This window comes from Zonotrichia albicollis, chromosome 2 (genome assembly GCF_047830755.1).
Source record: "Zonotrichia albicollis isolate bZonAlb1 chromosome 2, bZonAlb1.hap1, whole genome shotgun sequence".
Classification (NCBI taxonomy): domain Eukaryota; kingdom Metazoa; phylum Chordata; class Aves; order Passeriformes; family Passerellidae; genus Zonotrichia; species Zonotrichia albicollis.
The window spans coordinates 19,389,023-19,415,912 of NC_133820.1; the positions used below are offsets into that span (position 1 = coordinate 19,389,023).

Below are 26,890 nucleotides of genomic sequence, written 5' to 3' on the forward strand. Positions count from 1 at the left end.
TTAAAGAGGGAATGTTTTGTGTAAAGAAGCAGAGGATGTGTGCTGGTCCAGAGCTTGGAAACCCCCCTCAACTCCTGTCAGAGAGCCCACCACCAAACTCTGAGCTCAGGACCCCCCACTCCATGGCTGTAACTCCCTGCATCCCTGGGGAGGCTGAAGGCACGATGTGAGTTAGGTCTTGGTGCTCCTTCTCCACAGCTGTGACTTTCAGGTATTGCTGAAGGACTTCCCACCCCTGCCTGGAGTGGCCAGGCCCTCACAGGGGCTCCTGTGACAGGTGGGTCCCTGCAGGGCTGAGGATCCAGGGCTGAGGGCACCCTGCACCCGGCACTGCCCCAGGCATCCCAAGGCTTTGGGATCCAGGGTGAGGGCACCCTGCAGCAGGCACAGCCCCGGGCATCCCAAGGTTCTGGGATCTGTTCAAGCTGTTGGCTGACTCTGGGCCTCTTCACAATTCAACCACCCATAAAAGCCCCAGGGCTGGGGGGAAGGAAAGAGTGAGTGTGAGAGAGGCAGGAAAGCACAAACACCTCTGTATGTAATGTCTGCATTTCATAAGGCTTTCTGTTTCCATGGCAATGAGCAGGGTATAAATACCCAGCCAGATCTCCCTTGTGGCAGTGCGTTCTGCTGCTCCCATGCTGCAGGGCCAGTCTGTGTGCAGACATTTTGATGGGCATCTGCAAACCCTCTCTGGTAAAACTGTCAATGATCTTGCTCAATCTCAAGCCTATAGTTCACTGAGCAAAAGTGCCCTTTCCACTTCATTCACCTCAACTTACTTTCTGGCTCTTACCACCAAGCAAATAAATTATTTCAAAACATAAAAAATGGAGTATTGCATCCTTATTAATTTCTATTTAGGCTAAGTAATCTATAGGAAGTACAAACATTTTAGTTGCTTTTGTTATATTTGGAGTCAAACTCACCACAAGCATTTCCAATAACAATTTAGTGTGATGAAAACTGCTAATGCTGTTGAATTTTGAATTGTAATTGAGTTATAACAGATCCAGGTTAGCCAGTCACAGAGAAGCATAGCCTTAAGCTGAGTGCAATAATTAAAAAATAAGTGCCTATGTTTCATAACACAGAAACCCTTCAATTGATTTTTCCAGGATGGGTGCAGTCTTGCATGAGATGCAGACAGAAATAGGTGGATTTTGTTATAAAAATCAAGCATGATCCTCTGTACAGAATTTAAACATCTTATTTTAAAAATTTCACTGCCCTCTTATTCATTTACAGGTATGGTAATGGCAGTGACCAGATTTGCCAAGACATCTCCTTCCCATTCACACACTGATTTTTGGAGTGTACAATTGAAAAGAGGAAAATGAAATGGCAGAAGAGCAGAATATATGTTCCCTTATATCACATCTATGCAGGAGGACAAACTACTTCAGAAGGGGAAAAAACATGTCTTCATTTGGAAATGAGTTTTGCTTTTAAGCTGAGGAAATTCAGTCAAACTCAAATTCAAGAGAGCTGGTATTTTCCACATAAATTAGCTGGGTAAATTACATATAGGAATCCCACATAGGTTAACCCAACCTGTTGTGTGGAGAACAAAATAAAAACGTCAAGCTGCCTGATTTTATCTTATGACAGTTAACAGAGGATCAAGCCAAAATGGAAATGAGAGAAATGTGCCTTGAAAGAAATCCATACTGGGATTAATTTCTTCCTGTATTCTTCCTGGTAACAAGCATGTAATATGGAAACAAATGGGGCTGGCAGCAGGAGGAGAGCCATGGAAAAGCCAGGGTTGAAAGAACCCTTCCTGCTACCAACACTGTGTCACTTCTGACAAGCTGAAATTTTCCAGAGCAGCACTTACCCTCCCTTTAGGTTCTGAATAATACAGAGAAGAGCCCAAATGTGAGGGAGAAGCAAAAAAAGAGTGTTAGCATAACACTCCTTAGCATAACTGGGATGGGTTGCAGTTGAAACCATGAAGAGTAACTTTTTTATAATCCCAATTCCTCACCCTCTTAAAATGAGTCTCTGCTTCTTCCTCCAGTGAAAGTATAGTTTCCTCCATCTCCTTACTTTTTATTTCTAAGCCAAACAATTAAAAATAACAAGGGAGAGCTAGAGAGAGCACTAAAGGAGTTTGGAAACGGAAAATCTGTGTTGGCAGTGAGAGCCAGTCAAGATGTACATTAATCACATTTTGTAATAGAGACCGTTCTAATAGAATTGTACAGTAATCCCATGTTAAACTGAATCAGAGCTCATACAACTCTTCACACTAAATAATGTCACGATCCTGCAGTACTTTTAAATTGAAAACTCTTCCAAGAACTGGGAAATTGGTTTGACCTTTCCTTGGACACAGGTGAGGTGATTCATGTAAGGACTGGAGGGGGAAGGGGACACTGCATGAGTCACTTCTGTTTGTTATATGACAAGCACTTTCTCCTAACTGTTTACTTCACCAACTTTCATTTCCATCTGCTGCCCTTTGACCATGACAGAACATGTCATCCCCAAGATGTGGCTTATACTTGCTTCTTAGAGCTGAAATAGATCACAGAGGCCATTCAATGGACCCAACCAACTTGAACAGAACAGGAAATTCTTGCTTGTACTGAAAAAAACACTTCTCAGCCACTGGCATGATTCTGATCTGGGACCTGTCACTGTGGCTGAAGCCAATGGAGGTGAAAAAAATGCATGAAAAATTGTTTCCTGATTAGCATTAACCACTTCTTTTAAAAGTTATCCCAAAACAACAAATATCATCACTTCTAATAACAAATACTCCACTCAGTTAGACCTGTAGTCTATCTAGCTCAACAACTCTTTATCCAATAGGGGCCAAACCCAGATGCCTAGAAGAGTTTAGAAGCAGAGGGCAAGTATTTTCCTTAATTTCCTTGCTTCTAGAAGTCCATAGCTCAAGGACTTGCCTGTACAAAAATTCCTGGGACAGATTTCCTGTGCCACGAGGATTCTTTTTTTTTACAAGGACAAATATCTGGCTGCAAGGATTAGAATGCCCTGTATCACTTTCCCATGCTGTCCTGAGGATCAGACACAGCTCTTGCCAAAGGTGAATGCTGCTCTGTAACTCCAACTGTTCAACAAGTGCTCCCAAGTGATTTGTGGGGACTTCCCCAAGACATTTGCCTGATGACAGAGGGCTAATGGAGAAAAAACCACCAAAACTCAACACTTTAAAAAAAGCTTAGGCAAGTATCACGATTTTCAATGTGTACATTTGGTGAATGATAAATAAAAAATACTAGGAATGGGCTGAAGGGTTACTTTTCAACATTTTCCTTCCATGTGATCAGAATGATAATTGTGTCCTTGATGTGTCAATATCAGTCACACACTGAGAGAATTCTTTTAAGATGGTTTTATAAACTCTTAAATCAGAACACATGCACCAAGGTGAACATGCTGTGGAGGCAGGAATATTGTCACTTCCCTAAGAGTGACAGCATCACCGCTGTCTATCAGTGACACACTGTAAAAAGGAACAATCTTCCATAAAAGCCTTTCCAGTAATTTTGGGAAGTTGCAGGCAGGATATCCTCTGATGTCACAGACTCTGATGTGCCAACATCAAGAGCATAACCCCCAGGATGTCCCAGATATGGCCCTGTGTTAGCCTGGAAGCTGCACAAGGTTACAATCTGCAGGCTTTGCACATCTATCAGAAAAGGAGCATAGAGCCCTGGAGTGTGTTACAGACAGGTTTATAAACAAGGAGGGAGAGAGATGCAAGTCCTTCCTTTTCTCTATTCAATTTCAGGGCTGTGGGTGAGTTGGGCATGCCTTACAATGTTCTTTACAGTGAATAAAGGCATTTTTTCTTCTGCTGCTATCACCAAGAGGTGATATCCATGTGTCTGCTCTGCATTCAGCTGGCACCTCTGACAGTCTGGCCTGCACTCTGTCCACCAGCACTTGACAGTGGGCTGTAACCTCAGATTAAAGGATGCCTCAGAGTGCCTGTGCATGCTGCTGCCCATGGATGGCTGCTCCAGGCCTGCAGGAAGGCTGTGGGAGCCAAGGAGACAATTCCTGCAGGTAGATAAGCATATTCAGGTGCTGCATGCTCTGACATGCAGCAGAGCATCTGCAGCAAACTAGGATTACACTGATGGGGATTAATAAGGAAAACATTTTGCCCGATGCCAGAGAGGGAAAAAAAGAAATATTTTTGCGAGATACTAAAACCTCAAAAAAAAAAAAAAGCAATGATTCTTTTGCAATTGAATCCATAAAAATATACTCCATAATCCATGGAAATCTGCTACAGTTCTCTGCTTACTGTGGCATTACATCCCTTGGTATTAACTGGAAAGGCAGCAGTGTATGTGTGCATATGAGTGAGTGTGACAGCACTCAGGAGGATGAGAACGAAGCTTTTTTTCTTTTTGACTGCCTTTTAATGAATGAAAAATGAAAAATTCAAAGCTTTGCCACGTGATACTCATCTCCACATTTGGCATCTGGGATTAATTCTGCAGGCTTGCTGTGTGTGGACGCCCCTGCACATGTCCAGCATAGAGACCCGGAGTGCAGCATCCAGCCCAGGGTGCTGCTGTGTCCCTGCTTCCTGGGGATATTGTCTCATCACAGCCAGGAAGAAAAACAAAACAAAAATCCAAGCAGGCATCTGCAGAATTGGCTTATAGACTTAACATTCAGGATAGGTTACGGCAACACCTGACTACCAAACTATTGCATTTGCTAAATATTTCAGCAGACAATGCAAATAATTTCAGCTAAAACCATTTCTTTGTGAGAAAAGAATATGGAGAGACAGGCCAGGATCCTGTTTGGCTTATGCTGGGCATATTAAATGAATCTTAGCTGGTGTTGATAAGTCTGTCAATCCACAAGAGGAGAAAAAATGCCTTAAAGGAAATAAGCAGAGCAGGAAGAAGGAAATCTGTATTCAGGACAGTGCTCTGGATTGCAGCAGTGATGGAGAGAGTGGAGGTGAAAGGGAGAAGCACACACTATTCCATATGCTGTCCTGATTATCAGGCAAGCTGGCTGAGGCACTGAGTTATCTGACTGGGAATAGGTGTGTAAATAGCAAGCAAATGTTATCTCTGATCCTTTTAAGATTTTTAATAGCTTTTTTAGATTCAAATGCTGAGAAACATACAAGGAAGCTGACAAGGGTATGCCTGGAAAAGGGTGGAGAGCAGCCACCTCTGTAGTTTCCATGGATGCTGCCTTCAACACAGGGACAATCCTTACCCAAAGGAGTGCAGGGCACTGGCAGGGTGCTGTGCTAACATCACTTCTTTTGCTGAATAAGGGAGCATTTGAAAAAGCATTCAAGTGCAGTTCTGGTTGAGAAGCCAAATGTCTGAGTTAAATCCATGTAGTGCCAGACTTACCGTCCCCTGCTGAGAGCCAGGGCCATGTTTGCATGACTGTACTGGCTCCTGCACTGCAGCTGGACAGGAACACTTACTTCAGAGTTACTAAATGCTGTACAAAGGTAAATATTTAGACATCTATGCATACAAATGCACACTTGATAGGTTTACAAATGTGCTTATGTAGTTAGACACCTGCTCTTAAATCACTGTGAACCTTAAGCAACGAAATCCTTCTGGAAATCCCACCAAGTGTGGTGTTTTGTCTTCCCCTTTCCATTCTACAGGATCCAGCCCACTGACTGTCACTGAGGCTTTATGTACCTTGTGGCTCAGTTCCCCCTGAAGATGGAATGGAGGCTTCTGCATCATGCAGATACTTTTTAATTTCTATTGTTTCCAGCCACCTGAAAAAGGGATCAAATAGAAGATAAGGCACAGAATCTCTAACAGGGCATCACTTCTGGCTGCCCATGTCAGCCCATGGCCACAACTCCCTTCCTCATCCATTGCTTCAAGACTTTACACTGTGAGGATGGACAGAAGATGTCCAAGGCCAGGAAGGACCCAGAAAGGTGGTGGCATTCCCAGGGTGACAAGGAGCACAGCTCCTGCATCACTCCTGTCACAGGCTCCAAACCACATGGAAGGGCTGGACATGTCCTGCCCAGCCCTGGCACAAAGCAAGCTCATGCAGTTTGCCAGTGATGCTGACCCATCAGGTCCTACAGGGAGCAGCATTATCTGGAGGAATGGGGGGCAATAATGGTTGACCTGACAGGGATGTTCATTCTGGAGGCTCCCAGATTCACAATAAGGAGGTTTCTGGTGCAGCTGCCCACATTTTCCTTTGAATTTTCTCCTTCTTCTTGAATTAACTTAGGTAACCTTGGGCTTACACACATGGAATAAGCTCCAGCCTCAGTCAGTGGACTGGCTGGCAGCCACAGTCAGGTGACATCCTGGCCTACTTTGTATGTGAGCAGCATCTCACAGCTGAATAAATGGCTGATGCTGAGCAATCTCTGTAGAAATCTGTGGAGACTGTTCTCCCTGTGACTGATGGGCTCACTGTGCCTTCCTCACCACCCGAGGGATTTGCACTTGACCAGAGTTATAAGTGTATTTATGAATTCCAAACTTTGTTATTGTAATTCCCTAGTCCTGCATATACAATTGCCAAGTTTAAAGAGGAAATTGATTTAGAACATCACATCTTCCCAAAAGCACAGCCTGCAACCAACAATACCTCATCCTCTATACCCTATTCTCAATTCTGCTGCTACCTTGAATACTGAAAAAGAAACTGAAAAATCCTGTGTTCCTTTCCTGGGCTCTTCAGGGGAGTGCACAATGTCCCCAAGGGCTGGCTGCGCTGTGTGTCATTTGGATCTCCCACAACACCTCCAGTGGTCAGCTGTAAAGTTTGTGGCAGAGCAAACTTTTAGAAGAGAACAGGAACAAGCCACACTTTACTCGAAGAGAAATTCAATACAATTTCTTTAGTTCTAATCCAGCTACTTATCATTTAGGAGGGATGCCTAGACTCCTGGGATAAGGAGCCCTAAAGAGCCAGATATTTTTAAAAAGTGAGAAGAAAATGTACATATACAAAACCCACAGGTATGGACACACATTTCCAAGCATTCTTTAAAATGCTGCTCTACCTACCTCATACCATAATACAACCTTATCCTCTGGACATATCACACAAAGGTCTGAACTCCTCAGAAACAAAAAGGGAGGATTGCTGCAAGGTCAGGAGCACTGAGTACTTACTGCAAACACTACTGATAATTAAACCACTTTTTTTTTTTTTTTGGTCAAAATTTGTCCATTTAATAATACCTTGCCTTTCTGCAATCAGTTGAATTCCAGCTGTAAATGCCTCATTGTGAAGAGCAAAGCTGTCAGCATAATGGGCACATTTCATCTCTGGGGTGAGATGTGGCAAATCTCAAAGGAGCATCAAAATCCTTCCTGAACTGCAGAATTCACCTCATGATCCCATACAGAAAAGTCCCAGGGCTCAGTGGTGTGGCAAGGGGCCAGTGGCTCACAAGTGTCTTCCATGGAGGAAAAATCATACCTGAGAGGATACAACCAATATAAACTCTAAAATTACCCTTCCAGACTTGCTCTTGCAAAAGGGAAGTTTCTCCTGCCTTACATTATCTGAATCCTAGAAACTCAGTTGCACAGGGCCTTGAGGGTCCACTGATTGTTTTAAAAGGCTCCATGAAAGGCAATTATCAAAAGATTCATTATGGGGAAAAAATCCTTAGGGATCTGAAAACTGAAAAAAATAAAGGATAAAAGTCACAGGCTTAGTCTTCTGCCTTCTTCATCCTTCCTGGAAGCCTCTGCTGGCAAGGTCTGGAAATGCTTTTGATTATCTCCAAAAATGAAGAAGATGAAGGCACTCAGCACCTTGCACAATCAGGTACTTAATGTCCCTACCCTCCCTGGGGCTCTGCAGATAGCAAATGAACTGACAGCTCCTGCTGCTCCCACCAGCCTGGCTCTCTGTGTCATCCACCTACACACTCACACATTCATTCTCTCCCTCATGATTTATTAATTCAATTTATTTATTTATGTAGGTCATTTTCAGTAGTAGTTTTACAAACAATGACAAGAAGCGAAAAGAAAGCAAGACAGAAACAAAGTTAAGGAGAGAGCTGGTGGCAGGCAGGGGATGGCAGGGGGGCTCTGCTGTGCTGAAAACAAGGTGTGTGCCAAGGAGTGCTCCTGATTTCCTCCTCAGGCAGAGCCTGAGCAAATTCCAGGTGACAGCAGCTTCACCAGCCTTTGCTGCACTGTGACTGCCACGGCCAACCCGCCTGGGGCTCGTGCTCTGCTCCTTGGCCCTGCAGGGTCCTTCTGACTGCACTTGAGGCCTTCTGGAGCTCTCTGAAGGCATTTCTCCATGTAGAGACAACTGTTTCATTTTTCCAGGCATTTAGTCACTGACTGTGTTTTAAAGCTTTAGTCACAGGGGTCTTTGCAGTAAAGAACAGGGCTATTTATATTGCCTAACCTGTGTGCCTAAATTTGATTATTTCCTTTTATTTCCTTTTTATCCAACCTCTAAAGAAATTCCCTTTTCTACACTGAACCCACAGGAATTCCAGGGAAATCACCTTCCTAAGGATATAATCAGACATGGTAAGCTGATTTTAAGGCTTTCTGTCACTGAAAGAAGCAGTCTTGTTCCTTCACCTTGTATGCTTTTTCCTGTCTTCCTCCTCTTCCTTCCCCTAATCCTACCTATTTCCCACCATTGCTTCCTTAATTTTGACACTTACCTGACCCCTGGCTGAGCAGATTCAGCTCATTGAACTGACAGAAAATAAATCCAGAGAAGTAAAAAGAAAAAAAAGGCCAGTTTTCTGATGGGTTAATGAGCTGCATCAGCTCAATGAATATGAAAGCCAGCCCAAGGGTGAGTCAGGATCATGTAGGAGGGAGTGTGAAGAGCAAGGAAGATTGACCCTTTTCACAGTGGAAAGTGATCAAAAGAGCTCAGTTTGTCTCCACTAATGGTATCCTTAGGTGGGAATATAAAGTAGATGCCTGGAAACAGACAGAATTTATCCTTGCTGTTCTGGCTCTGCAGTAATGAATTTATATTTCATTTTCTTTCCTTTCTATGCTCAGCTGGCATGTTCTACCACAATTCATAGCCTGAGAGTGTTACAGAGACCCCCTTCAAGCACAGCATCTCTACTCTGCTAGGCAAATCTGTCTCTCAGATGTTTCACAAATACAAGAAGCACTGGAAAACATTAGGTGTCAACTATGACCTGCCCTGTCATGGACTCTAGTGGAGAACCACATGAGGGGCTCAGAGCAGCACAGCTGTCAGACTGTGAAAGTCAAACTGTGACAATAAAATGAAACCTTGGCTGCTCCATTTTTTGATACCTTCATGTCACATTTAGACGTGTTTTCTGAAAAATCCCTTTCCTTAGGATTTTTTCTCCTGAGAAGCTGAGAGGCCTCGGGAACAAAATGTAAACAATGATTATTTGCTGCTGTGGAATGCAACAGGTGCATCTGTGATTGGCCCATGTTGGATGTTTGTAATTCATGGCCAATCACAGTCAGCTGGCTTGGACTCTCTGTCCGACACACAAGCTTTTGTTATCATTCCTTCTTTTTCTATTCTTAGCTAGCCTTCTGATGAAACCCTTTCTTTTAATCTTTTAGTATAATTTTAATATAATATATATCATAAAATAATAAATCAAGCCTTCTGCAACACGGAGTCAGATCCTCATCTCCTCCCTCATCCAAGAACCCCTGTGAACACCATCACACCTTCACTCCCAGACTGGGCACTTTCCTCATGGCACACTGTGCCAAGCATAAGGAACATAACATGTTCTTCTCAGAAACACTGTCAGTTCAGCGACACTGAAGGTTCTGTGATACATTGAAGGTCCAAGAAAATAATGTTATATTCCATAAATCTGTAAAGCACTGATTACACAATGGGGAAAAAAAAACCACACCAAAGCAAGACTTTTTACTTAATGAGCACAACCAACTCCCATTGTTCTTCCAAAACAAAGAGGATTTCTCCCTACATCCTTCACTTTGGATTAGTAATCCTTATCTAACAGGAGGAGAGCTCCTTTTCTTTTGATCTGTGAACATGAGCACTAAACCAGCAATTAGAGCAATTGTAGGTGTCCTCTCTGTTTTTAGAAAAGTAATTTTTGAATGCACATGGGGCATTTCAGCATTCTCCTAGCAATGTTCTGGAAATGCTTTTGTCACTTCTGCTTCTCCCATGGTGTAAGAAATTATGTGCTCTGCCCCAGACTTTCCTGCTCAGGCTGTGATGGAAGCACAGAGCAGAACGTGCATCAAAGGGTTAAATACCACGTGGAGACCTTCAAGGCCCTGAAAATGTAATCTCTATTCTGATTGCAAAATCTGCAGAAGATATTTTATTTCAACAAGGCTCTCAGCCTCTCTTCATGGGTTAAGGAGAAATATTTTCATTTCCTATCTTCATTATCACTTTTTACATTCAGAACACATGCAGACAAATCCAGTCTGAATTACAGACATTAAACAGGTGGGTGCCTGCCCTGGCAATAGTCTGTAAATCTTTTTTTAAAGAGTCTTTCTGTAAGACTCCTTGAATCAGAGTCCTCCAGTGGTCTAACCAATATCCCAGTTAGCTTTCATCCCTATCATGATGTTATGGATTGCATTTCTCCTGCCTTGATTTAAAACTAGTCTGGCTTCCTACAGTTCCTTCATTTCTCTAACCTTCTCCCTTTTTCCTATGACTAACATTTGTTTTTCTGAGTTAAAATTTGTGACAGGTTCCTACCCATGGCCCAGGACTAGTGTAAATAGTGACTCTGTTCTGTAGCAAGTTGGTTTCCTGTTGAAACATCACCCACACTGAGGAAACCACATCTGTTCAGACACTGACCCATTTTAAGAACAGTTATTTTTAAGCTGTAGAAGATTGAGACAAAGGGCTCAGGTGAGTCCTTAAAAGATTAGGAGAGTAGGGAAAGCCTTCTGATATACTGAGATACTGGAGGCAGATGGGAGAAATACCATTTGCAAGTTGCTCTGCTTAGGAGAATTAAATCAATTATTATTTCAAGATAGTTAGGAATTTTTTGTGTTTGAAAATGAAACAGTGCTCTGACAGGAAGGACTAAACAGACTAATGGGTGAAATTGTCGTGGGCTAAAAGACTGGCTTTTCTGCTTCAGGGTAGGCAGGGAGGATGACATCCCCCATGTTTAGTGCTCTTTGCCACTCCTCCTGCATGTTCTGAATACTGTGATTTATGGCTCTTATCACAGGAGAGATTAATGCCCTGGCCAGGTTGATCCCTGCCTGCTGCTCTGTGCTGTGCACACAGATGGACACCTCCAGTGCCTGAGTGTGTGCACAGGGGCTCCTGTCACCTCTGCCCCTTTGGATGCAGCTCAGAGCACGGCAAGAGTCCCAGTCCTCCCAGGTAAAACACCCAGAGCTGATAAACTCCTGCCCTGTCCTTCACTTGTCCCTGCTCACCCCTCTCCAAGGTGTGGGGATACATTTTGCCAGCACAGTGAAACCCTGGACACAATTTCCTCATGCATTGCGATGTTACTAACAAGGAGGTGATGTGATACCTAAGGTGGGAACCTCTTCAACCGGGAAACTTTGGGGTGAAATGAAGGGGCAGCTTGATAAGAGTTCAGACTCAGCACTCTCTGGGGAAGCCTTCATTGTTTTCCTGTCACATTTCAGACTGATAAATACCTCTTGTGCATAGAGATTTGTTGCTCTTTTCTGGCTGGATTAACTGCAATTAAGATGGACTTTCTTTGCATGGAGAAAAGGCTCTGCCCAGCTATTCTGGCAGCAGACATTTTGCACTACAGAACTACGTGGTCTCTTTTTTTTACCTATTAGAAACAGATTAACCTCCACTGCAGAAGGACACTGCTTGTACAGTATTAAAGGATCTATCCAGGGAAAGGTGCAGAATAATCAGCTTTTAAGTACATATTTCACTGATTTTCAGCAGCTTTCCCATGTACACAAACCCATCCCTAGAAATGTTAGGTTTCTTATCTACATTCTATCAAGTCAAAGGAACAGGAATTGGTTTTAGTTTTCATTCCCTGTTTTATTCCAGAAAATGTTCAGTTTTTATCTCCTGATGTACTGGTATTTTATGTACTGTACCTCTGAGTAGGGCTCCACAAGATGCTAAAGAGAAGGGGGATTTTTTTTATGTCTGTCTTTGTAAGAAAACATATTATACATTTATGAAAAAAAAAATCATCAAAAAGACCGCTCTGTATTTCTGTCTGCTCCAAAGCAGCCTTAACACAAACCACTGATAAGTCTTGTTCATATGCTTGTGCAGGGAACAGGTTTCCAAAGTCCTGTTCCAGAGAGCCCTGATTAGATAACACATAACAGAGAGAAACCACGGGCTAGAGGACTTTGTTTTCATTTGCAGCTCATTAGAGGCAGCCCAGAGCTAACCTAAGCCTCCTGGCTGGGAGATACTGGATCAGGATAAAACCAGGCACAGACAAAATAGCACTGTTTACACTTGATACAGCTGTACCCTGAGTTCCCACAAAACCAAAAAATAACAAGCCACCAAAGGAAGAAGCACTGTCTTCAAAAGCCTCAAAATCCATGCACTCAAATTGCTGCAGTCCTGTACTGGTGGGGGTTCTTGCACTATAAAGGTGGCCAAGAAAAGCACCCTTAGCCTATGGAGGTGACCTTGCCCTCCTACAGTTTCAGATAGGAAATTAGACCAAACTCTCCTCCTGCTGCAGAGGATGAGACAGGCAAGTGGTGGAGGCAGGTCTCAACCAGTTCCACCTAGACTCGTCATAGGGCTCCCTTAAACCAAACTATGAATGCCACCTTAGAGGGGAGGAGAAACAGGAGTGTCCATGTGTATCTAATATAATTTCTAAATTCATTTAGTTAAATCAGTATGTGTTATGTGAGCAAGGCTTATTGCCAGAAAGCTAATTCTTAATAAAATGAGAAATAGAGTGGCGTCACCTATTACAAAGGAGACATGGGCTGGAACTACAGCTGAATTGCATGATGCCTTCTAAAAATACCAGAATGCAAGGATTAGGCACAAGTGAGTTAATAAGGTGTTGCATTCTGAAGGCTGCTTAAAATTAGCTGTGAATGTGCTTTTGCTTGTCCTAAATGCATTGCAGAAAGAGAGATATTTTTTTTCTTCTCTCTCAGTGTTCCTTTGAGCTGTCATACTCTGGGAAGTCTGGGTCTGTAGGCACTAGAGGGAGAGATATTGCTCTGTTGTTGCTCCTCTTTCCAATCTTGCTCTCAGGCCTGAAGGAATCAGTTCCAGTAAGTGACATTCTGAGGTGAAGCACAGTCATTTCCCCACACAATTTGTTTTGTTTGCATTACAGTGCCATTGGGCAGTGCTGTGCTTTCTGGTGAAAGCACTTTTTCACAAAAAGTGCCCACTTTTTGGGGATCAGGATCAAATAATTTCCTATAAACCAACCAAACAAAAGATAGAAGGGGGATATAGCTCTCCTGGCTGAATCCCTACTGAAAATAAAACATTGCCAGGATTTACTGAGATTCTACTGCATCTTCTGCATTCTACAGCTGTGCAGAAAGGTTACAATTTGTAGCATTTTGCACAGCGCTGCAACTAGCCACAGGCTATTAATTACTTCTGCAATCAGTAGGGCAGGGAATCTTCCAGGCTTAACTGTAAGCAGCATGAACTGTGGGCTACATGCAGTTCTCAGGATGTGGTCTGTGCTCCACAAAAATCTCTGAACAATCTCTCAGCCAGGTGCTGCCTGGCCCCACGCAAAGGATTTCCTGTCTCTCTGCGACAACAGGCTGTGTTTGGGTAGGTGTGAGAAGTTGGTGCTTCAGGTGAAATACAATCCTTGAAGAGAGAGGATTCCACCCTCAGCCTACAATTTCTGATCTTCCAAAACTGGCACTGGCCAAAATTGCTGCCTGTGTGGAAGCCCTTATAGCATCTGAGAGCAACCTGCACCTCTTGCCCATTAGCAAAATACATTATTATCTACTAGAGAACCAGTATTCCTGCACTGATACAGTGGATCCTGTAGCTACAGTGCTACAGGGTTTGCCTGTTTACTGTACTCTTCAATTCTAAGGGACAGTGAATTGTTGCTGGAGTTCACTAAGTCAACCAAGTTTGCAGTCACAGTTAAACATGTAATCAGCTCTTGAGCCTAGAGCCAAACCTGTTCTGGCATTCCTCGTTGTCAGAGCTGGCATCTTGGAGCTTTGTGACATAGGCAGTGCTCAGATAAGATTCTAACTGCTACAGAAAATGCTGGTTTATCCCTTCTGGGGAAAAAAATCCCAATCTAGAAGCTGTGAAAGAGGGAAGTTTCTTAGATAGCATCTTAGCCCAGAAACTTTCTTCACATCCAAAGTCTGAGTGGAGGATGGCAGCTCAGACACAATTCTGCATGTCCTTACTTCTGAGAGAGAGGGTCAGCATTTAAACCTCATCTAAGATCTACAAAGAAGTTGCAATTAAGCATGTTCTGGTACCCACCTTTTGTCTTTGGAGGAGCGTGAGAGTTTGCACTGTCTGAATGTATCAGGCAGCAGCAGCTAAACACAATCGAGCTGTCTACTCCTGAGGTCAGGGCAGAATCCTTCACAGCTGCAGGCCTGCTCCCACTGGGTATGACTAATCACATCCACTTCCCTGACATTCTCTCCATCTCTTTTAGGTGTTTGCACAGATAAATTCTTTCTGCCCCAAAGCGCTTTCATGTTGAAATAAGGGCTCACTTTGTATTTTTTCAGCACACATGTATCTTTTTCAAATACTGAGCAACACCCAGGGATGGTTAGACGGGGAGGAATCACAGGGTTTGGAAGGTATTGTCAAATTGTCCAAGCCCATGACTGAAGAGTGCAATTCATCACTTTACCCCCTTGTGCCAGATTGCCAGATCAGGGGCTCTTTCTCCTTTGTTAGCTTTTCAAAGATGTGGGGTTCAGAAAGGATGTCACTGTTTTGCTCCCATTTCAGAATTACTTGTGAACAAAGCATTTTTTTATACACAGAAAAAAAATGCATCTTCTATGGTTAAAATAGTAAATTGAGTTGTAATTAACTTAATGGCAATAATAATGAAAATACAGTCTTTTGAGGATAGCAAGGTCTTTAGCTGGCTTTAGTTCCAGCCTGACAGAAATAAATCAATTTAAAATTTACACTGGATATCAACATTGTTAGTAAAAAAGCCTCAAAAGAAGCTCAGAGTAATACAGCTATGTTCAGTATTAAAAAAAAAATCATCCATTTTGCCTTATAATAAGAAAGAGGACTTTTGTAAATTGAAGTAAAATCAAAGATTCTATTTTATGACTTGGAGAATGTTGCTTTTCTTAAGTTGTTCACAACACATAATTAGAACTGGGGTGTACTTTACTACACACCACACAAGAGATTCTCTGTCTCACTAACCAGAGTGACTGATGGAGAACTCTCAATCTGTTACTATAGGTCTCATCATTCAAAAAAATAGTTGTCAAACTTAATCCCACAGACAAAACAGATAAAATAAGAGACATACAATTATAATTTTAATGCTTATAAACTGCAGGCTTTTTATTTTTTTAGTCGGTTCCCTTTGTGACCCTTTTAATAAACAGAAAAAAAGCAGCGCACCTGCAATAACCAGCTACAAACCCTCTTCCTTTAACACACACACAAAAAATTTTGCAAAGAATGCTTTATTTTTGGTGCAGAAAGCCCTGCACAAATCACAATCACAAAACAGTGATTTGTGGCTTGAGGTACAAATTAATTAATTTTAAAAGTACTTTTAATTAAAAATAATAGCTAATAAAGATACAGGACATACAATAATTTGTGATTAAAAGGTCACTGATATTTTTCTACTGGACTTTCAGCATAACATTATAGAAAAAGTCTTACATTCATGCAAATGTTATAATAGAAAAATCTAATATTTTTTCAGTATTGTTGTTTGGTTTAATAGTGACACAGGAAATCTCATTAGAATTTAAATATATATCTTCACTTTTATTGAATCATAAGCTCTGTAAGTTTATAATATGTAGCACTGCAATTACTGATACAGTATGTGGGAGCTCTCCCACACTATATCTGATTCTCTCATGTCTTCTAAAAAGAATGAAAGATATGAGACTCTTATTACTCATAATTTATATGGGCATTTGGATATAACATTGCTGAACGTCCCAACACTGTATGAATTAAATGATTAACAAGAAATCTTTGCACTATATTTGCACAGTATTATTTTTGATTATTTAAAAAAATACTTAAATGTCAAGTCCAGGAGGTGCCTGTGTCATTAAACATTTCTCTGATTTAAAAGCCTGACAGAGAAATGGAATGCCCATGCTCTGAGCCACACAAACACAGGACAGCTCAGAGCTGCCTTGTAGAGCACAATAAGGTCTGGGCTCCCTCACACTGAACATTCACCCCAGGGCTCCAAGAACAGTAAATGTTTAACTTCCCTGGAAACAGAAAGTCACCTGCTGTGCTTCCCATTAGCTCTGTAACCCTGTCAGCTCCACAGTTAATAGCAACGGGTTCTGATCAACCAACAAATCCCTATCTGATGTCAGGCTTCTGGGCTCCTCAGTAGGGCTTTTTACAGAGGGGTGCAATGACTAGAACTGTGGAATCATAGAATAAGTCAAGCTGGAAGAGACCCACCAGGATCATGAAGTCCAACTCCTGGCCCAGCACAGGACACCCCAAGAGTCACACCATGTGCCTGAGAGCATTGCCCAAACACTTCTCAAGCTCTGTCAGGTTTGGTGCTGTGACCACTGCCATGGGGAGCCCATTCCAGCGCCCAGCCACCCTCTGGGGGAAGAACCTTTTTCTAATACCCAGCCTTAACCTCCCCTAACACAGCTTCAGGCCATTCCCTTGGGTCCTGTCACTAGTCATAAGAGAAAAGAGATCTGTACCTGCATCTCCTCTGCCCCTCATGAGGAAGCTGTAACTGCAGTGAGGTCTCAGTCTCCTCTTCTCCAGGCTGAATAGACCAAGGCACCTCAGCTGCTCCTCACACGGCTTCCCCTAGAGACCCCTCAGCATCCTCATGTCACACAGTGGGGCACACACAGGAACTGGCCAGGCTGACCCAGACACTGGCTGCAATGCTGGGCCATCTCCCCCATCCCCTGTGTCCCTACCACATCCTCCTGCCAGGCTTCTCTTCTTCCTCTACAGCTCTCAGGCCCTGCCTGTGCTCCATGACAGAGCCAGGCAGAGCTGCTCATCAAGATGGCTGCTTTTCTGTGAGGGTGTGAGGCCCTGCCACAGGTTGACCAGAGAAACTGTGCATCCCAGGAAGCATTCAAAACCAGGCTTGATGAAATTCTGAGCAACATGCTGTAGTGATTGAAAGGTGTCCCTGCCCATGGCAGGGGATTGGAACAAGATGATCTTTAGGGTTCCTTCCAACCCAAGCCATCCTGTGATGGGTTGAGCATTGTGCCTAAATTCAAAACTTCAGCTTGAAGGAATTGGAAGTATGTTCCAGAAATCTGCTGGGGTTGAGAAATGCACACTCATTGTGTGTATGGGGCCAGCCAAGCCTGCACATCAGGTCACTGAGCAGGACCCAGTGCCACTCTGAGTGTCTGTGTGAGGGGCTGTTTGTCTGCAGGAAGGCCTGAGGTCAGAGCCAAGGCCTGTGTGAGACTTACCAGGCTGTTCTCTTCCCATTGCTATGAGAAAATTTGTCACCAGGTTTAAATGGCAGAAGTTGGAATCTGCTGAATAAAGAGAACAAACACAAATAAAAATACGGTCGCTTTTGCAAGGAGCCCTCTCTACCCCAAAAATACAAACCATGATCATAAATAATCAACCAATCACCCACCAAATTTTACGTTCCTGTAGCTTATAAAAAGCATGACACTGCAGATGTCAAGATGGCTGCCACACACACACAAGGACAAAAGACTTAGTCCTAACCTTACTGTTAGTTTTTGCTAGATAAAACCCCAACAACCCCACTGGCCCAGCAACCCCACTGGCCCAGCTTTCTCTCTCATGCAGTTTTGCTTTTTCCACCCCAACAGATTTCTGGAACCTACTTCCAGTTCCTTCAAGCTGAAGTTTTGAATTTAGGCACAATGCTCATCCTTTCTTGAAGTACTTGTGTCAAAGAATGATAGCATTGCCAACCTCAGAAAGGCAACAAGAAGCAGGAAATTGAAATATTTCTTTTTTGCTACTATTATATAGGCCAGACAATTGGTTTTGAACTCCTAACACTCATGTCCATCAGTTAAAACAACTGATCTTGCCAAGTCTCCCAACAGCACAATTGCTGTGGGCACAAAACTGTAAGCCTTGACCTTCTGAAATTTCCCTGTAGCTGTTCCTCCTTTATTTGAAAACAGGATCAAGAGCTTCTCTCCTATGCAGCCATGTGAGAGGAGAGCCCAGCACAATCTGTGCCACAGCACTGATTAACTTCTCTCCAAGAGGAGTGGAACAAGGCAGACACACTGAGGACATCCATCCCTCCAACCAATGCTGAAAACTTCACCAAGACCAGGAAGGATTCAGCAGCAAAGTTAAACTGCATCAGTATTTCCCACCTGCTTTTCATTAACAAAGTCTGAGCTTGTGCCACTGAAATCAATGGGAACTTTATTACAGACTAAATCAGTAGAGAAGAGATGAGAGTAAGGAGGGAAAACAATTAAAAATCCTGTATTTTTATGTTACAGTTCTTATAAAGAGCCTAATGAGATTCCTGTGTAAGTCAGTATTTTCTTCATTAGTGCAGCTAGCTGGCAGTAAAAAGGAGTACACTGCATTTATTCATGCATGTAGAGTGAAAAAAATAAAAGATTTTCATACATTTGGAAAGAAAAATCTTTAAATGGGCAGACAAGAACTTAAAATACATTAAGTCAATAACCTTTACCATAATATGATCCAGAAAGTATTTATCATTCTATCCTTTATAGATCCTTTAGAGATTAATTTATATAAACAGAACGAATATTTTTTCATCTGTATTGAAAAAAAAAAAAAACAAACCCTCTCAACTAATCCACCCCCCCCCCAAAAAAAAAAACTGATAAAAAACACCACAAGCAAAAAAGAAAACCAACAAAGGTTAGGTATAAATACATTTTAATGATTTTAGGAGTAAAAAATTCCCAGCCAACAATCATCATCCACCCCCAGCTCAAAGGTTCATCTTGCTGTGACTGAGGCAGCCCACAAACCTTGCATGGCTCACAGCTGCAGCAGTACTGCCCTTCCTACCTGGACAGGTTATTGCTATTGTTATTATTATTAAACTGATTACACACTTCTCAGGTTGAAAAATGTTTCCTTTAATATTTAACTTTCCTGGCAAGATATGTGTAAGAGGTGAGGTTTTTTAAAGTCTGCACTTCATACAAAACAAATAGGACCTCTCCTTCTTTCTAGTAAACCTGGAGGAGTTTGGGTATTTATTATGTTTATTTCAGGCGTTTTTTTGTAATCATAAGGCAAGGATTTATGATTTAACACTTGACTGAATCATGACACACAACACCCAGGATTTATAGTTTCCTTACACAGTTCCCTTTGGTAACCAGTACACAACACATCAATCTTCAGCTGTTTGCAAACCTCCCCTCTCCCTCCCTTCAGCAGTGCCAGTTGATCTGTAAGGCAGAAATATGAAAAAGTTCCCCATGCTTTGTGTATATCCCCGAATCCCACTGGATGTTCTGCTGCTCATGGCTCCCTTTTCTCTCTTTAACAATGATTTCAAAGGATGGTGAGTGCTTCTCACTGGATACCCGTCACCAATGGATGATCAGGAAGGGACTGGCCAGCCTGGAGTCCAGCAGAGCCTGCTGCTCCTTGACAGCCCCAAGAGCTGTATCAAAGGCACTGTTATAAATGATCAAATCTTGAGCCAAAATTTTCAAAACTTAGTAAAGATTTATTAACTTGTCTGTGAGACCCAAGTTTGGTCATCGATACCACCACAGCCAAAGAGTCAGCGTCGAGCCCGGGATCGGCGCCGGGTGAACACGGATCCTGAGTGTCAGAGTCTCCCCGTTCACGCTCGCGGCTTGGCGCAGCGAGGTTTTACACAGTTTATTCTGCCGAGGCAAAGATGACCGAATGTTCTTTGTGTCTCTTCACATGCATCGCTGTTGCTTTCCGTGTGCAGAAGTGGACAAAAGCCTCGTCTAGGTGTGTCGTTGGTGTCAGTCGACTCCGGAGAAGCCGTGTATTCAGGTGTATCAGAATGGCGCCGCTGACTATCTGGACAGATGCAATCGGCAGGGCGATAATAGCTTTCGGGTGGTCCCCGACAACTCGGGGAAACCACCGATTATCACCCTGGAAGCTTCTATTCTTACTTTAAAGCGTCGATGTTTATCTTAACGTGAGGTCCAGGAACCAGATGTATACCAGAACACAGCTGCTCCCGGCCAGGGTAGTCGAAAAGACATGGTTTGGATTTTACAATATTTTATACCATACATTAATTGCATGAATTATCACTAGCATATACTACAGCACTTTTGAGGCACCAAGTCTATAATCGGGTTCTCCTTCACCCTGGATTTCAGTAACATCAGCAGATACAGGGGCAGGGAGGGGATCCTGTGCCTCTGCTCAGTCCTGTGAGGATCACCTGGAGTGCTGTGTCCTTCCTGTTCTGGGCTCCTCAGGCCAGGAGAAACATGGAGCATCTGGAACTGATCCAGTGGAGCGTGACAAAGATGATGGAGGGACTGGAGCATCTCACTGAGGACAGGCTGAGGGAGCTGGGCCTGTCCAGACCCGAGAAGAGAGGGCAGAGAGGGGCCCTGATCCCTGTCTGTGTCTGCAGGGAGGCTCAGGGCATGGACCAGGCTCTGCTCTGTGGGGTCCAGCAATGGGACAGGAGGAACAGCCAGATTAATGCACAGAAGTTCCATCTGAACATGAGGAATAATTCCTTCACTGTGCAGTGATCGAGCACTGGGACAGACTGCCCAGAGAGGGTGTGGAGTCTCCCTCACTGGAGGTATTCCAGAACGGTCCGGACACAATCCTGGCCATGTGCTGTGGGATGGCCCCGCTTGACCAGGGAGGTGGGACCAGACGGCGCACTGTGGTCCCTTCCAGCCTGACCCATCCCGGGATCGAGCGGTCCCGTGGCGCACGGGCAGCGCCATCCACATGTCCCGTCCGTGTGTCCCTCTGTCCATGCGTATCCCTGTGTCCGGTGTCCGTGTGTCCCGCCTGTGTCCGTGTGTCCCGCCTCCGTCCCCCCATCCCGCTGCCCCCGCCCCGCCCGCGCTTCCCGGAAAGGTTCCCCGTTCGCTTCCGGTTCCGTGCCCCATCATGGCGGCGGCCCCTGCGCCCGGCGGGCTCTGAGCGCTGCGGAGCCGCCCCGCTCCCGCCGCCCCTTCCCCGCTCCGTCCGTGCGGGGCGAGCCGGGCGCGGTGCCGGCGCCGCTGGGAGCCGTTCCCGGGCTGCCGCGCGGCTCCTGCCCGGGGCCGAGGCGCCGCCGCCGCCATGGCGCCGGTGCAGCTGGAGAGCGCCCAGCTGGTGCCGGCCGGCCCCGCGTCAGCCCCGGCCCCGCCGGCCCCCGGTGCCGTGACAGCCGCCGCCAGCCCCGGCTACCGCCTCAGCACCCTCATCGAGTTCCTCCTGCACCGCACCTACGCCGAGCTCACCGTGCTGGCCGACCTGTGAGTGCCGCGGATCGCTCCGTGCCCGGCTGGCCGTGCCGCCTCGCAGCATCCCGGGAGGATGCGGAGGCCTGGCCGGGATCCGTCCCGGAGCTCATCCGGAGCTGCAGTGGGGGGGAGGTGGCCGCGATTTCCCATTCATAAAATGATTTGGTTTTGAAGGGACCATAAAGATCGCCCAGTTCCAGCCCCCTGCCATGGCAGGGACACCTTCCCCGAGCCCAGGTTGCTCAGAGCCCCATCCAACCTAGCCTTGAGCACTGCCGGGGATGGGGCATCCACAGCTTCTCTGGGCAGCCTGTGCCAGAGCCTCAGCAGCCGAACAGGGAAGAATTTTTTTCCTGATATCTAACCTAAACTTACTGTTTTTTCATTTGAACCCATTCCCCGTTGTCCTGCTCTCATAAATACCCTTGTCCATCCTCCCACCTGGGCAGATGCCTGTGCAGGCACGCTGGTCTCTGCATCAGGCTGTGTCCAGGGGCACAGTGAAAGTTGCTGAGTGTTCTGTCATAAACAGAGAAAATAACTCTGAGAAATGAGAGCAGCTGCAGATTGGCTGCTTAAATGCTTAAGTCTATCCCCAAGTTACTGCCAGAAAACCCCAAGTGGAGTGCTGGTACTGATATCAGTGTGTGAAACTGGAATGTCTAAAACCGATATATTTTCAGATGCTGCAACTGCTTGACTTACCTCTGTAGTTTTTAAAATACCATTTGGTTATTTTTGGGAAATAAGTTATTTTCATTTACTTAATGATTTGCTATGCTGGCGTTGTTGCGTTTGAACTGGCAAAACAAAGGGATGGTTTTGGGCCAAGAAAAACTTGACTTAAAACATTTGGACTCTGAATAAACCTGTTTCCCCTCTTACTTTGTGGGGAAGCTGTGTGTTTCAAGAAGTGACATACAGAACAAATGGGAAAAGAGAGGTATAGCTATTGTGCAGTACCATGTCTGGTGAGGGTGCAAACAGAATTTTGCCTGGTGTGAGTTAAAGATTGTTCAAACTCTGGAAAGGATAAGGAATTTTAGAGTTTTAGTTTGCTTTGAAAAAACCTCCAAAATATCAGTCAAGAAGTCCTTCCTGTATGTTAATGGTGTGTGTATAGTAATTGATCTCAGCAGCCTTCATCAAACTTTTCAGTTAATTTGAGTAGTTCCAGTTTTTTAGTGACAGGTGACCCATGGTGCTATTTTTTATATACTTTGTAGCTGTGTAGAAGTTCCTGTAACTGAGGGTGTCTAACAAAATTTCTGTTTGTCTGGAATGCAATAGAATGATATATAATACATCTTCTTTTTTCCCCCCTCTCTTTCATATAGATTACCGAGAAAGACTGATATGGAAAGGTGAGTTATGATAAGAGAATCTGTAATACATGTTAAAATATAGAACTTGTTTAGGATGTTAATATTGAAATACTGTTGCTTAAATAAAATCTTTTTCATGTATTTTAGATTTTATGCAAGAAAATAACCTTTGTCTGTCTTGCTGTCCCTACATAGTTTCAAGATTTTTCTCAGCATCCTGACAATATTGAGTTTTGTTGGTGTTGGGGTTTATAGATTTTTGGGGTTTTGTTTTGTTGCTGTTAAAGTAGGTGAACTGTTAAGAGTGTTTTTCTCTTCATGAATCTTGAAGCAATGAATTGACAGTAAAGCCGCAGTGAAAGGAAACTTTAGAATTTAAATAGATTTTAGTTAGTGTCATAAAGAAATGTTTTGTTCAGAAGAAGCAGTTCAACAATGACAACAAGGTAAAAACCTCTTTTCTGCATTTTTCCATGTTATCTGGTCTTTCTTATCGTGAACTGTTTTCTGCTCCTGTTCTGTGTGGTTTTGAAATGTGAAAATTATTAGAAAGCAAATGTAAGAGACCAGAACAGCATCCTGCTGAGATGAAAAGAATCTATTTACTTTTCTGTTTCTCATAATAAATGTTATGAAACTTGTCAGAATATTGTTCCCTTTTTTTGACATATTAATTGACCTAAATTTCTTTACAGAGATATAGGAGCTATGATATTTCTAAGAATCTTAATAAGAAATTCTGTGTACCAGGGTGATCATTAATTGTTATCTCAAACCTTCCCAAACTCTCATAACATGTGAAATTAATCCCATTTTCATGGAATCATAACCTGGAATGATTACTTGTACCCATTTTCCTTCTGCATAGTGTTTTATTAAGAGAAACAGTGTAGATTTTGATTTGGTTTAGTGTGAGTTTTTAATTATCACAGTATTTACTGAAGAAATTACTTCTGACCTGGGTCCAGAGCTCCCTTGTACTCATGGGCAGACTTTTCCCATCTAGATATTTAGCATTTTTAGGTAAAATTGGATTCTGTTTTGGTGGGCAACAAAGGATATGGAGCAACAACTTAAATCTTACTGGATTAGAGAAAAGAAAATAAGACAACCTTCAATGTACAAAAAATGTCCTATGACTGAAATTGTCTTGAAATTAAATATTCACATCCTTGTTGGCTTTAACTCAGAACTTCTCTTGGTGGAATGCATTTCCAGCTATTGGGGGAGCTCATCTGTAGGAATGTGGCTTAATTATCCATATTTTCTCTAGCTTTGAGACTCTGATGGATTCTCTAGTTGGGCTTCAAGCTCTGTTTCTTGGAGCTAGAGCCTGGTCACATGGCACATATACTTTGGTGAATATGGGATGGTGTTATCTCCAATAAAGTTCACAAAAAATATAAATTCTGTGTTACAGTGCTTATTTAAAAGATGCTGGGACAAGAAAACCTGATGAGAAAATATGTGTCATGGTGCTTTTTTTTCAGGGTCATTTATTAGTTATCAATTGTAGGAATAAATAACTCTTACATGAACGTGGTTGGATTAAAAAAGCATTAGTACTGTGGTGGAAAATTAATAGTGCTGAGTTGTGGGGGAAATCCAGGGGCTTTCTTCTGGGTAATGGACTATTGTTACCTTTCTGTGGATGACCTACTTCAGTCTTTGACCATATCACTGTGTGTGTTTCTTTTCCTCATATCTAACTAGTTTTTCACTGGTTTAGTTTGTGGCTGTTGTACCTTGGCCTTTTGCACTTCTGAGAAGTGTCTGGTTCCATCTTCCCTGCAATACCCCTTTAGATAATTGAAGATGGCAGTAGGATCTTGCCACAGCCTTTTCTTCCTAAGCAGGAGCAAATTCAGCTTCCCCAGCCCATCCTTGTATTCCACATGTTTTCTGGAAATGTAAATCCATCTTCTGATCTCCCATTGACCACAGAGCAGTTCATCCTGTGGAAGGCAATCTGTTGGTCAGGGGTGGTTTGCTCTTGGCAAATTTCTGATGGTTGTTTCCAGGTAAATTTCATGCTTGGTGTTTATCAGGACATAGCTTAGAGAAAGATTTGTCCTATGAGATTTTTTCTGAACTGAACTTAGGCCAAGTGACCTATAGGTCCCAAGATCCTCCTTTGCCTTCTTGAAGAAGGACATGGTGCTTGCCTTTTTGCTGTCATCAAGACCTTTGATCACTGTGGGTTTTGAAAATGATAGAGAGCATCTTTACAGTGGCATGGATCAGCTCCCTCAGAATCCTTGGATGCAGCCCATCTATCCAATGGACTTTTTTATGTCAAACTTGCTTAAGTGGTCCTTAACTTGATTTAATTCCACTGTATGGAATTAATGCTTTACTCCCCAGACTCAGCCATTAGTCTGAAGGATCTTAAACCTGAGATCCAAATTTAGCAGTGAAGACCAAGGGTAAAAAATGCACTGAGCAACATGGTTGTTAGAAAGATTTTTAATCTTTGTTTCTTGTTCTTCTTTCCTTAAGTTTCATCTTCCTTGAATGTTAAATTTTGTGTAGCCCAGCATGAGGTTATGTACCTATAATGAAAGGCAGTGTAGCAAATTTGAAGGCCTTTATATTTTATTAGAGAAGTAGATTCCCCATGCAGTTGTCATTCAGAGATGATGGAGGTGGTTCTGGAAGCAGGGTTCTGTCAAATCAAAGTAACAAGTCTTCTCTAACTTCATTTAAGTGGTATTAATGGAACAGTTACCAGAATACTCTGTCTAGATTTGTCAATCATTTTCATTATTAAATTGTTGTGCTTTTTGGGAGCTGGTTTTTTAAAATTTCTTTTCAGTCACAGAACATCAATTTGAATTTTTCCTTCTATTGTGCTGCTTTCACCATAGATGTTTGACATAACTACTGGATTTTACCAACTTCTATGTAGAGTTCATCTTAGAGATTAGATTGCTGGCTTTCTAAAGTCTCACTGTAGTCATCTTTCAAATCTCATAAAGTTTTCCTGAATCTTTCAAAATTCTCAACATGTTGTTTTCATAGTGTGGTTACTGTTAGAGTACTGTGTACGTATAACAGCTTGTCCACCACTTTAAATCTTAATATCAGGCTGAATGCCATTCCAAAACATGTGCTCTAGAACACAGAGGCATTACTGGCTTAATGCCCAAGTTCTTGGATGAGGTTCACAGTATGTAATGGAAGAAACAGGACCAGATGGTATTAGTTGTGCTTCTGGCCTTACATGTTCATCTGCTACACGCAGATAATGCTTGCACAGAAGAGTTAACCTCATTACAACCAGCCCTCTCAGCAGAATCAGGCTCTTTTTGTGTTATGAGTTTGTGTTTTACAGATTGGGATCAGAAGGAGATGCAGCTTCTGTTTGGTAGAGGCCAATATCTTATGCACTAATTAATGTTCTTTTTGTCCAAACGCTTCTGTTACTTCAGAAAACCATATCAGGAAAACAGCTTAGGTTTGGGGGTTTTTCCACACTAAGTAGAAAACCATAGTGAAATTAGTAAATTGAACACGTAGAAGGAGGGGACAACCTCTATAAAGTGTTGATGAAGTGGTATTTCAGAGTGCATGGTGTTACAGATGTACACGGTAGATCTGTGTCTTGTCTGATGCATCTCCAGTGTAGATCTGTAATAAAGCATGAAAATCTGCCTAAGCCCCTATTGCATTCTCTTTTACAAAAAATAGCTCTGAAGGCATGCAGACATACACTCCTTCATTTTGACTGTCTTGTACAAAAATGGTGGGAGGAATATTGAGAGTCAGGAAGTTCTTACATTAATTTCTTTGCAAGCCAGGAATGGAAAGCAAAGTTAAAGGATGGGGTTTTTGTGGTCTTCCCCCCACCACCCTATTTCCATATTGTAGCCTACTGTGTAAAGATATTGTAAAAATGCTAGAATTTTGTTTAGTATATTATTTATTTATTTATTTATCTATCTATTTCTATTG

At 43.0% G+C, this 26,890-nt stretch overlaps 1 protein-coding gene and 1 long non-coding RNA gene across 2 annotated transcripts in view; one reads left to right on the forward strand and one right to left on the reverse strand.

The window, feature by feature from the left end:
- Nucleotides 1–21,858, reverse strand: part of LOC141728130 (uncharacterized) — a 54,829-nt gene extending 32,971 nt beyond the window's left edge. Inside the window, exons 1-2 of the long non-coding RNA XR_012578843.1 lie at nt 21,609–21,858; nt 17,619–17,684 (exon numbers count right to left, since the gene is read on the reverse strand). This is a non-coding gene — a long non-coding RNA (uncharacterized LOC141728130). The remainder of the gene's footprint in view (nt 1–17,618; nt 17,685–21,608) is intronic.
- MED14 (mediator complex subunit 14) overlaps nt 21,241–26,890 on the forward strand; it is a 34,356-nt gene continuing 28,706 nt past the window's right edge. Inside the window, exons 1-2 of the mRNA XM_005489022.4 lie at nt 21,241–21,623; nt 22,949–22,975. Of these exons, the coding sequence (XP_005489079.1) occupies nt 21,448–21,623; nt 22,949–22,975 (203 nt within the window). The 5' untranslated portion in view covers nt 21,241–21,447. The remainder of the gene's footprint in view (nt 21,624–22,948; nt 22,976–26,890) is intronic.